At 44.7% G+C, this 12,242-nt stretch overlaps 1 protein-coding gene across 1 annotated transcript in view; it reads left to right on the top strand.

The window, feature by feature from the left end:
- The first annotated feature begins 628 nt into the window (after positions 1–628).
- The window catches only part of zyx (zyxin), a 17,109-nt gene continuing 5,495 nt past the window's right edge, over positions 629–12,242 (top strand). Inside the window, exons 1-3 of the mRNA XM_030783829.1 lie at positions 629–741; positions 8,879–9,097; positions 10,899–11,155. Of these exons, the coding sequence (XP_030639689.1) occupies positions 8,887–9,097; positions 10,899–11,155 (468 nt within the window). The 5' untranslated portion in view covers positions 629–741; positions 8,879–8,886. The remainder of the gene's footprint in view (positions 742–8,878; positions 9,098–10,898; positions 11,156–12,242) is intronic.

Below are 12,242 nucleotides of genomic sequence, written 5' to 3'. Positions count from 1 at the left end.
AAACAGCTCGCCAAGCGAAAAAAGAAAAAAAAAAGTGAGGAGTGACAGACAACTGTGGTCGCTGAAAACTTTTTCACACTTTTTTTTTTTACAACCCTGAATTTGTCAGTTTGGCATTTTTGTTACTTTTTTGTTACTTTTTACTTGTCCTTTACCCTGTCCTGCCAGTTCTCTCTCTCTCTCTCTCTCTCTCTCTCTCTTTCTCTTTCTCTCTGTATCTAATCAATTCCTACCTGCTTTATCTTTTTCTCACTATCACCCTCCCTTTCTCTCTCTCACACACTCACTCTGGCCTTAGAAGGAAAAGCAGGCTGGGCTGATGTCATAGAACGAAGAATGTTTGAGAGAGAGAGAGAGAGAGAGAGAGAGAGAGAGAGGGACAAGGGGGTTAGGGAAAGTGTGTTGGAAAATTCATTGAGTCCAGATTCAGAGGGAAAGTGGGTTAAAAGAGAGAGAGAGAGAGAGAGAGAGAGAGAGAGAGATGTTTGGTTTGTAATATACACGTCCTAAGTTTAAGCCCAACGAGAGAGAACTTGTTTGGAGGGATGGTGTCATTCTTTCTCCTGTGAGACTCGTGCAGAGGGAGGGTCCAGCAGCTGTAGGGGAACAGAGAGAGAGAGAGAGAGAAAGAGAGTTAAGTGAACACTAGACAGAGTCGCACTCACTTGGATTTATTCACAGAAGAGGAGAGAAGAGAGAGAGTGAGAGAGGGACAGCTAAGATCTATCTCACGTCCCACAGGTAAAGGACAGCAGTTTTATTCTGCCTGTTTACGCCCCCCCCCCCCCCCTTTTTTAAACAGCAAGTCGAGCTTTCTTTTTCTATTCACAGGCTCTGACATGTTCCGACGGACAAAAGGGTTGCTGTGATACAGTGCATGACAGTTGAAACCAAAAATAGTCACAGTCTCACTCCAGCGCATTTTACGAACGAATCGATTATTCTCTCATTTCGTTGATGTCGCTTTAAGAAATGCTTTTCCCGTTTATGCGCATTCCATGGCTTAAGATAATGTATGAACATTGTAAAACGTTTTATCGTCTCGGTCATAGGTATGTGACTGTTCAAATTATATTCTCGCGCTTTGCGTTCATTTTTTTTTTTTGGTACATACACACGGGAGAAGTTTTCCCTCGGTAACCCGACTGTCTGACACTCAATAATCGACTGACAAAAGGTTTGGGGGAAACCTGGCAAAGCGGTGAAATGCGGAAGCTTCAACCGGAAGTCAATCCAGAGTCGGGTACATTAGGAAAAAGAAGTTCACGCACAAACACAGACATATTTCCAGGTATAAAACCCTTTTTTAGAAACACCCCGGGGCAAAGACAATGGGGAGAATGTAATTTCCAGGTTGCTATACGAAGGATAGATAACATTCCGAGGGAGGAGTTTGAAAAAGGAGAGCGTATCGGGAATAAAAAGGGGGGATTTGGCTGTAGTTGCGAGACATCAGTCGTGGTCTGGAGAGTCCTCAATAGCTACTAAACCGCTCATCTTCTGAACCAGGAAGACAAGCCAAAGTAAGTGCTACTGACGCCAAACGCTAATCTTTCGTCCCGTCTGACTGCATGGCGATGCTGTTTTCAAAGTTATCACAGAAATGCAATTTATATACGTGCAGTCCCATATATGTTTGTTTTATCTTTATTTGTAGCGTGTTAGAGCCGGGTGATTTGTATTTTTCTCAAGGGTACATGCCCGATTTCCTCATTTGTTAGTAAAACATTTTTTTTTTCCATTTGCGTTTTGAACAGTTCTGTGTTTGAATAATCGTTATGTTTCAGTCGAGAGGGGTGGGGCCGGTTATTACTCCTCTCAGATTCACCAGTGCCATCTGTTTTAATAGGGTATCACCGCGAGCCGCTAAAATATGCGTTTTACCTCTCGGTGAAGATTAGGATATAGTCAATACGAACATAATGTCGTTTAGGAATGCGTTGGCGGCAGTGTCTAACATTTGCTGTGTCCACTCTTCGCTTAATCTGTCTGCCTATTGTGTTGGCTGGCAGTTAGCCTTATATGGCCAAAGCAAGACCTCATTTTACACGCCTGACGCTTGCCTGATTTTTCCGAGAAACCCTCTTAGCGAGCCGGTATGTTGGCGTTAATTTCAAATGCACCTAGGCCACGAGTTCATTTCTGATCCTCCTTTAACCTGTTGAAAGGGCAGTTATAAACCACGGGTATGATTAAAGGACGGATAGGTAATATATTCAGTTACTTCATAGCGCAGCTAAGCCATCGCACATTGAATAATCATGCATGCTCGTTTAATTCCCATGTTGCCGATGCGGTCTGCGATGTTGTGCTGCGTTCCTAAAATCTTGCCCGGGATTTCTTTTTAACCATTGGATAAATGAATGAATGACTTGTCAGGGTGTAGCCTTGATAGATGACAGTATATTTTAAATGTCCTGTAGTTTAGAGACGCCAGTCTGGGAGCCAGTGCGGTAGATTTGAATGCATATGTGGTTAACAGCTGTGGCGACGTGGATGTGACAGTGACGAGTTTAATTGTGACGGCATGTTTTCTGACCTACATGAGACGATGGTAAGGCTGCCTGACATTTCAAATTAATAGCTCGGGAAATATTTCTTCCGCCCTCAAAAGTTAAACAGACTATGTTTGTTCCTCGTTTTCTCTTAGTTAGTTCTCTACCATCATGCTTATTTTGAGAAAGAAATAAGTTTAGATGTTTGCGTTTTACCGTAACTAAAGTTTGATCAACTTCGTGAGAAACCGGTTATTGCAAGCGGCTCTGGGGTGGGGGCGTTCCCGCTTCCTTCACGGATTGATTATGCAATCTGTCCCCGCTCGAGTGGACCCACGAGCCACGCATTTTGCAGAAAAACAGGGTGGGCGTGTCGTGTCGCGTCGCTTTAGTCACGGTCATGTTGCCGACAATGGCGTCATGCAGGTTTGTGTGGTGGTTGTCCTTTTAACAATGGGTTTCAGAGCTAGTCACACGATTTCACGTCCTATTTCTTGCGCAGTACTTCAGTTCCGTACAGACTAGGAAGCAGCTGACTGGGTTAGTCATTGTAGACGGGTATTGTACTTGCTGCATTCTTTCACGTCTACATACAGGGTATTTGCTTGTTCATTATGACGTCATCGTAGACGATCTCATGATGGCATGGTTACAAATTGGCGTGTCAGAGCCCAAGGAGATAACATAGTAATGACGTCACGAAGTGGTGCAACCAAGCCTTATCTCGGCGCAAACAGTGTGGTCCCTCTCGGCGCAATCTATGCCGAACCTCTGGTCCTTATTAGGCCGACGATCCCCGTAGAATCTTGGAATGCTTTCTCCCTCAGTAATTATGTTTCTAGGTCAGTGGATGCAACTGAGAGAGAGCTCAGTGTTGATCAGCTGTTTATTATGTTACCGTGGAGTCCTTGTCCGCGGAGCGCTGTTTAACATTGTACCCACTGTTTCTGCTGCACTTATGTTAGGCCCCAAGTAAGTGTCAGTTAAAACCCCCCCTTCGCTTCTCCGTTGTGTTGCCCGAATCATAACATTTGCCTGACCTTACGGAAGAAGAGAGCGCAGTTCAGTGGGCTCTTCCGCTCAGTTCTCGGTCTGCGATGCAGAGAAACCGATGCTGCGGGGTGAAGTTTATCGGCGTGTTCACAGTTTGACCTGGGGCCTTAAAGGAAAGGAATGCTCTCCGTGGCGGCATGTGGCGAACGCGCGCACATTGCAGCTCGTGTGTCTCGCATTCCTTGGAGAAAGTGCGCTGATTTGGGATCAGTCGCTGTGACACCTGATCCTACGCAACGCTACAGATCTGAGGGGCGGCTGATCCTAGATCAGCGCTGTTATGCTGAGATGCCTGTTGCGTAGGAACACAGGCCTTTGGTTCAAATAGAACCTTTTTTTCGAATTCTTATAGACCTGATGCAATGACCTTATTGTGTCCGTACTTTAACCTGTAATTGTGCATATTTTTGTTGTTAATACAGTTCAGTGAACTCGTAATCTCTTCCTCCATCTCTGAATGCAGGTCGACCGACTCTAAACGCGCGACGAATCGTTGTCCCTTCCCTACGTCTTGAATGCACAATGGCCTTTTGCTCAGTTTTAAAGAGAGTTTATACACACACACACACACACACACACACACACACACACACACACACACAGAGGGTGAGTCAGAGCGAGTCTACCCTCAGACAGAAGGTGACACAGTGCTTGATAAAGCAATATCAAGATGAGTGGCCCTTTTTCACTGTGTACTGTCTTACTCACTATATACACTCCTCTCAAACGCCACACCGCACCCAGGAAACAGACGCCCTCGGTCAGTGGACACAGATACGCTCCCCTGGTATGTATTTCCGTCAGGGTTCGCAGACTCGACGACCTGTCACATCGATTTTGGAAAGGGGAGGAGGAGGAGGAGGGGCGGGGGGTGAGATTAGTATGATTGGCACTGAATTAAATCCGCTTCCAGTCATTCAAATTCTACATCCTGTGGAATGCGGCCAGTTAAACTCAAACACGTGAAGTGAGCAGGAGCTCTCGCCAAAATCCCGAATCGAGCGCATACCCTGGTGTCTGCGCGGAACTCCAGAGAGGACCACTTACTGCGTTAGGAGACCGCCGATAATCTCGAACTCGTGTGTTTGGTTTTGCACAGTCAGCAAAGGGCATTTGATCATGGTCTGTCGTGTGTCTGAAAGTTGCTAGTCGAATGGCCTTCGTGACTGATACTCTAGCGCTTTTGTCTGCTGAGTTATTAGCCCGCTGAAATTACGGGTTGTCTGCTGTTTCTACCATGTATTTTTCTGCCGTGCACTTTGCCCATAAATCATCGCAAAACACTTATCTTCTCCACGCATTAACTAGTTCAGTATTCGCCAGGAACCAAGTTATTTTATGTTTCTCTCTACAACTCGGACACAAAGAAATAATTGTCTTGTTATATATCGCTCCCCGGTAAGATATTGCCAAAAAAAAAGAGGGGGTTGTAGCCTGTAGATTTTTCTTAGCTATTGGAGTTCTGTGTGTTGCTCATTCCACTGTGATTGTAAAAACTGCAGTTCTGCATTAATAATGATGAAATACAGACAGATGTGACTTCACTGAGTCAAGCAATTGGAATCTTAATACTGCAGCCTGCAGCTGCCCCCCCAACCCCCATCCCAGTCCCAAAAATCCACCCCCTCTATGACTCACTGTAGTCCCCCCCCGTCCAACCGTGCAGTAGGAACAGCACCTAGGAGCGTTCAGAATGAAAAGAAAAGAGATTCTCTGAGAAGGAAAAAAAAAAAAAAGGAACACTGCAGTGAGCTACAGTTTCCCAGCAATTCTAATGAAGCTGAACGTTCTGTTGACTCACACAAAGATTCCGCAGGTTCTTTTATGACATCATCGCTCTGTTCCCCTGGATCAGAGCCACGTTCTCTAAACCCTCTCATTTGAGTTTCTGGAGCCTGAAATTACGGACCAGAAAATGTTTGTCAGGCTTTAGAATGGCGATGCTGGTTTGTTGTAGTGGTGTCACTCGTGGTATCTGTGAGGAACCTGTGGTTCCGTTATGTTCTTAACTCAGTAATGAGGAAGTGGATATTGAAACTGTTCCTCATTTCTGTATTTCTCTCCAGCAACACGCCCTGTGAAGTTTACTTTGGATTGGTTTTTTTGAAGGACGACCTGTGGGAAGATCAACGCGTTGGACAAAACTGTAGGCCAGTAAATCGCATTTTTGCATTTAGGAAAGGCCCAAGTCTGTGCACCAGTGTATCTCCTCTGTTCAAGTTCTGTTTTCTGTGACACATGAATGGGTGCAAAAGACAAGCCCCTGGTCCAAAACAAATGTCCCTCTTGGGGAGAGTAATTTAGTCTTTTCACCTAAAAGGCCTACATTAGCATTCATGATAGCAGGATGTTTACGATGAAAGTTCGGTGTGATGCCTGATGGCCTCTGTGGTGTCTTGGTCCCGTTCTGAGGTAATCTGGCTCAGTGTGATAGAGGTGACATAGGAATTTATGATGTCATAGAGGTGTTATTGCACATGTGTGTATGTAGCATCTGCACTTGCTTGGGCGGATAACAGTCATCTTCATTTCTTAATGACGTATGGCTCCACGAACAAGGAAAGACTCTTTACCTTAGTTTGAAAGGAGTTTAACTGGAGATGAGATGTTGGGTCATGCTTGCACGAGATGTCTTCTTCACATTAGTTACTGTGCGTTAGAGCGAGAAAGAAAGAAAGAAAGGAGAGAGAGAGAGAGAGAGACAGACAGACAGAGAGAGAACAGGAAATGATTGTGTTTGTCTTAGACGCATCTCCGTCCCATCGGTGGCTTTTCCATTTTTCCATTTTTTGCTCTCTGAATGTGTTATCAAAGCTCTCAAGTCCGTATTAGTCGCCCCTTCAGAAAGTTTTTGTTTTTTCACCCCTCCGAATGGAAAAAAAATGGAGGAGGTGGTTTATGTGTTAATGTGTGTGTGTGTGTGTGTGTTTGTGTGTATGTGAGTGTGTGTGTTTGTGTGTGTGGTGATGGTGGGTGGGGGGGGAGTTCTGGGATGGGATTAAGTGAACCGATGACTTTTAAGATCAAAAATAATCCCTGAAACTGACCCGTTTTGGAGGCTTCGGTGTTTTGTTTTGGTTTTTTTTTTTTGTTTTTTTAAGCACCATGGGGTGCGTTCAGGGGCCCTTTTTTGGAAAGGCTTTGACTGAGGTTTGGACGGGAGAAGATCAAAGGAAATATTTTTGAAAAATTTTGTGGCTGCGATTCCTGTCCTCCGAGAAGGAGGGGGGGGGGGACTCATCTTAAATCAAGCATGAAGTTGCACTTTGTATCGCGCCAAGCTGAAACGGAGCCTGGGTGGAATTTTACCGTCAGTTTGATGACATAAGCATTTCAGAAATATTTTTCTTGCTCCTGTGGTCTCTCTGGCTCCTGCTTCAACACGAAATCTGTTTGCACCAGTGCTGCAGAGGTGTGGGGAAATCCAAGAAGCAAACAAACTTCAGCTGGGTTACCTTCATTCTTTAAAAACAACACCCCCCCCCCCCCCCCCCCCCCAGCTCCAAAACCCATTACCTACTATATTTATACGTTACAGAATCCAATACACGTGCGTATTTTCCTCTGGGAGATAAATGTTTATGTATGCATTCATTTCTATCCATTTTAGTATAACGTTTCTCTTGTCGTTTATTGATCTGGCCACAGGTTCTTGGCTTTGAAATGTTTGCACCAAGCGAAAGCTCTGTGCCTGCTTTGCTGAGTTCAGTTCAAAGGGGGCAACAAAACTGTATACAGCATGCGTAAATCTGCTCTGTCTGGTGGAGGGTTTTGTTTTCAGCTGCCCACCGGGCTGAAGGCTCAGACCGGAACCAATTCAAACCGTAATCCACTGTGATAGGACATGACACGGCAATCAAACTGCAATAACAAAAGCGCAGCTCAGAGAAACCGTGCCAAATCGTGAACTCTCACTGATGGATCAACTAGTGCGTGACCATCCCGTACAAAAAAAAAAGACAGTGTTTTTGTGAGAGAGGAATTTGTCTGATAGATTGTTACTTTGCTAATCTCGTACCACTGACTCACTCTCGCAATTCACTCTTTATACAAAAGTTTGCCGTTTTTTAGTACAGCGCTATCATTTAACACCGTCTTGAAGGGGGGGAAAATCAAAGTCTGAATTTGAAAACAAACTCAGTTCGAAGTGTATGTGTAAGGGAAAAATGTTTAGTGCTACGTTACATATGGCATTAGCCTTTACTTGCAAAGCCTGCAAACGGTGGTCGTATTCCATAACCGTTGAAGTGTCTGGTATGACTAACAGGGGTCACCGTCAGTATGACGAGGGCTTTAGGGGAATGAGTTTTGACTTTGTAAGGTAAATGAAATGCAACGAAGAGAGGGATGGAAGGACTAGAGAAGGGGGCTGGTGAAGTAACGTCAACATTTTTAATGGCAAACACGTGTGAGGTAAATATTTGAGCATAACTCAGGGCGTGACGACTCTCTCCTGAGACAGATCGCGTATACATAAAATGACCGTTAACCGTTTCAAGTATGAACGGACAACATCGATATAGTCCATACCGCGGATGCTACAGTTAGAGTGATGACATATCTTTTTTATTTTTGGATGAATAATATGTATAGTTTTAGCGGTTAGCCCGAAAAATAAGCACATACTCCTCACTCATGCCAGGTCGCAAGACTTAGAAATGAAGGGCCTTTGTTATGTTAAAAGTACGTGTAAGAAGATAGCTGAACTATCTGTAAAAAGATGTACGTTAACTCTAACCGTATTAGACATGCTTTGAACTTAGGCTGGGTCTGTAACAGGGTGGAAAGAAGGATTTTACGCCTATATAAGGACACGACTTTTAAAAATGCTGTTTCCAGTGTATTTGCAGGCTACAGACTTTTACATAGTTTAAAAGCCTTAATGTGCAACAGCAGTTTGGGAATTTATTGGTGTGGACTTTCTCTACACAACTGTCAACGCCAATGGATTTAACCACCTGTTCTCCTCTCTGGCACAGCCATAAACTAAACAAACAAAGTGAACAACTCATTACATAACGTTTAAAGCGCTTTGTCATCCATTTCCTGCTTAAAACTAACTTGTTTACAGATGTATTTGAAATTTAACTCCAATGTTAGACAAACCCACAAGGTGGTCATGCTGCTACCCCAAACTGTTAGTTCTGGATAAAGTAATTGACTGAGCAGTCAGTTACTCAGAAACAAAAGAATGAATTTATTGTTTTGTTTCTCTCTTGAAAATAGACAAGCAGGCATTTTTGTGTTGTCTCTAAAGGTACTTTGCAGCTGCATTTTGGTGAAGCCAGGCCACTAACATTTCTTCCTCATAATTTTTTTTAACATTTCAGAAAACGAGATGGCCGACTCCAGCAGCAGTAAACCTTTCATGGTGACCTCTTCCGTTTCCCTCCAAATGTCTGCTCCTTCCTTCTACAACCAACCAAAGAAGTTTGCTTCTGTGGCTCCGCCCCGCCCCAAAGGACAGACCGCCCAATCATCAGTAGCAAGCACAGCTGTGATTGGCCGGGTTGGAGAGGCACCTCCTCCCCCAACAGCATTTTCAGAAGGTAAGACATTAAATTACTCCCCGGGTAAAAAAAAAAAAATGCTCAAAATTGCTTAGAAAATGGCAGTCATTTGAATTTCACTACGTTTAGCTAAATAATAACAGTATTTATATTTCTGGTCATAATCATTATAAAGCGCTGAACATGGAAAGAACATCTCCAGCTCATTTTACTCAATCTAGACACTGATTAATTAATTTGAGGGACATTTGCGGTGTTTGTTTGTGTTCACTGCTTGTGTCTTAAGCTCCTTCCCTGTTCACATACACACTGGGTTTTTTTTTTAGTCAGTGTACAGAGCTATTTGCAGTTCCCGTTTGTGTGTTTACTAGACGTATACATACGTCACAACCAGTTCACTCTTGAACAAAAGATAAACAGAAAGGGCTTATCAGATGTGTCGTGCAGATGTGGAACCTCTGGTTCTCCGAGCTGGAAAACTCACTCTGCCAGTTTACGGCACATTAGCCGAACAATATCCGCGTGCAGAGACATGCGCAAAGAGGTGGTTGTGTGGGGGGGGGCAGTTGGAGATGGGGAGGAAACACTTCATTTGGCATCTAATGCCAACTGTCAACATTTTGACTGATTATTTTACCTCGCTTAGCGTGACTCACGGTAAAAGGGAATTTTCTCGTCCTCGTACTTCTCCAATTTTGACACCGCGGTGAGGAAGTAGGGTGTGCACCCAAACGTTTGCTAAAGACAGAGGAGAAAAGGGAAGGAATGTGCAGAGAGGAGGGAAGAGGAGAAAAACAAAACAAAAACAAGAAAAAGTCTCAGTCTTTAGAGTGCTTATCAGAAGGGTGACGATGATTTGCGGAGTGTCGGTCAGACTCTTGGCCTCTCGCAGGCTGGCTTTGACGCGCGGTTGCTACGACGACGCGGTAAACAGCCCCGCCGGTCCATTCCTTAGAGATTACAGGGTTTCGCTTAAAATAATGTTTAATGAAAATATTCAGAAATGATCTGCAGACGGAACTAGTTGATAAAAGGGGGGGGGGACAAGAGGCCAGGGGTGTCGGACCAGACGACAGGGAAAGAGAAAAGAAAGATTTGTCCAGTTTAAAAGCCCATTTTTGTATGGCTGTTGGAAATTTTTTTTTTTACTGTTTTAAGAAACAGCATAACTGTCCAACCATCTCTACGCTTCTTTGAATACACTAGAATAATTTTTTTCCCCCCCTCTGGGATAATTCACATTTACTGTGCTCTAAGAAGACACTTTAATAGACCACTGACTCATGACTGACTGTTGCCGTGCCAGGCAGTGGAGGATGGGTCCCTCCTTCTGAGTCTTGGTTCTTCCCAAGGTTTCTTCCTGTACTGGTCAGAGGGAGTGTTCCCTTGCTAGTGTTGGCACAGGGTTTTGCTCGCTGTGGGTCCCAGGCCTGGTTTCCTGGAAAGCTTCGTGGTGACAAAGTGTTAAGTGGCGGGGGGGGGGGGGGGACCACTATGTGAATCAAATTCGAAACTGTTCATAGATGTGCGGTTGCTTTAACGTTCCTGCCAGTGGAAATTAAAAACCTGTTTCACTCTGAGGTTCTTCCATTATCACTGCTGACTCCATTTCTGTTCTCCTGCAGCTTTGGCTGTGTCACTCACGTCACCTCCTTCATCCCAGTTTTTTGCGCTTTCCGTTTTAGGCGTGGTGCGAATGCTGACACAGGAGATTTATTTGTTCTTATTGCCTTTGATGTTTTGTTGTTGGTTGTTGTTGGTTGTTTTTTTTTTCCTTTTCTCAGATGTATTTTTTTTTGCGTGTTTTTATGTATTTTTAATTTGAACCACTCTCCATCAGACTTCCCACCCCCTCCTCCTCCATTGGACGATTCAGACCTGCCAGCTCCTCCCCCAGAATGTCAGACCACACCCCCCGCATCTGATGCACCTCCTCCTGCATTCCCCGCCCCTCCCCCCGTGGCAGAAGACCTGCCTTTCCCAGCACCTCCCGAGGAGGTCACCTCGGTGCCTGGCGACACTCCTGCACCTCCCCCTCCACCTCCTCCCCCACCCCCACCTCCTCCCGCATCCAGCTCCAACAACAACTTCAACCAGGTAAGAGGTTTGACTCCTCAGCGTGTCTGCACCCTGCATAAAAACACACACACACACACACACACACACACTCACATGTTTTCTGTAATCTGCATAATGGGAAGGGTAAAAGGACTGGTTTGTCCAGACTGAAGTTTACAGGTTTTATCCAGTCAGACTGGTCCGGAGGTCCGTGCATAGCCCAAGATAGGTCTAGAAAAATGAATTAATGATGAGGTAACAGATGGGGGTTTGTGACATCTGTTATGTCATTCTTAAGATGACATCATAATGTCACTCTCCCATAACACGTCTAAAATGGGGTGTAAGCCACATACAGTTGTCTTGAAATGACAGTTTGCTGTGCACATCATTTTTGTCAGAACTGCGACAGTCCTTTTGAAATTCTTTCCTTTAAAACAGCATTGGATGCTTTGTGTAGACTAGGTCAGTGCATCCCAGTTTTGACTCAAGAGACGCTGAGTTAAGCACATTTTACATTTTAGGTCTCTCTGTTCTCTAATGCCCCTGACTCAGCCGATCAGGGGCTTGATAATTCACTGATGACTGAATCAGGTGTGTTAGAGCAGGGAGGGAGAGAGGGAGGGAGGGTCCCAGAGGGGTGGAGATGGGGTCCCAAAGGCAGGTTTGGGAGAAACTTTGAACCAGAGCATAGACCAGAGGCTGCAACCCCCTAATCCTGGACACCCAGAGTCCTGCAGCTCCTCTAACCCCACTCCCCCCCCCCCCCCCCCCCCACCCCGACCTCACAAGGAAAGAGTCTGACTGTTACTAGGGAAACAGGCATGTGCACTCTCATCAGCCAATCACAAACAACAGTGTTTGGTTAACATGAAAACAAGTTTGACGTTCAGCTTCTAGGATGGGGGATGTGGGAGATCATTCTATAAACCCTGATTAATTTCAGCTGCGATGAATAAAAAAAAAAACCCGGTTGGTTTGAAACATTGTCCTGCTTCCCACGTCAATGCAGTTATCACTTCATTGAACTTCAACCGCGTTCTTTTTCTCTCTCCGATAAATTGAAAAACAACAAACGGAAACAATAAAAGTTATTATTAGAACATCGCAAGCTGTCATAACCCCA

This window comes from Chanos chanos, chromosome 9, assembly GCF_902362185.1.
Source record: "Chanos chanos chromosome 9, fChaCha1.1, whole genome shotgun sequence".
In the NCBI taxonomy this organism is placed as follows: domain Eukaryota; kingdom Metazoa; phylum Chordata; class Actinopteri; order Gonorynchiformes; family Chanidae; genus Chanos; species Chanos chanos.
Note: the sequence above shows the minus strand (reverse complement) of the source record. Positions and strands in the feature narration are given on the sequence as shown.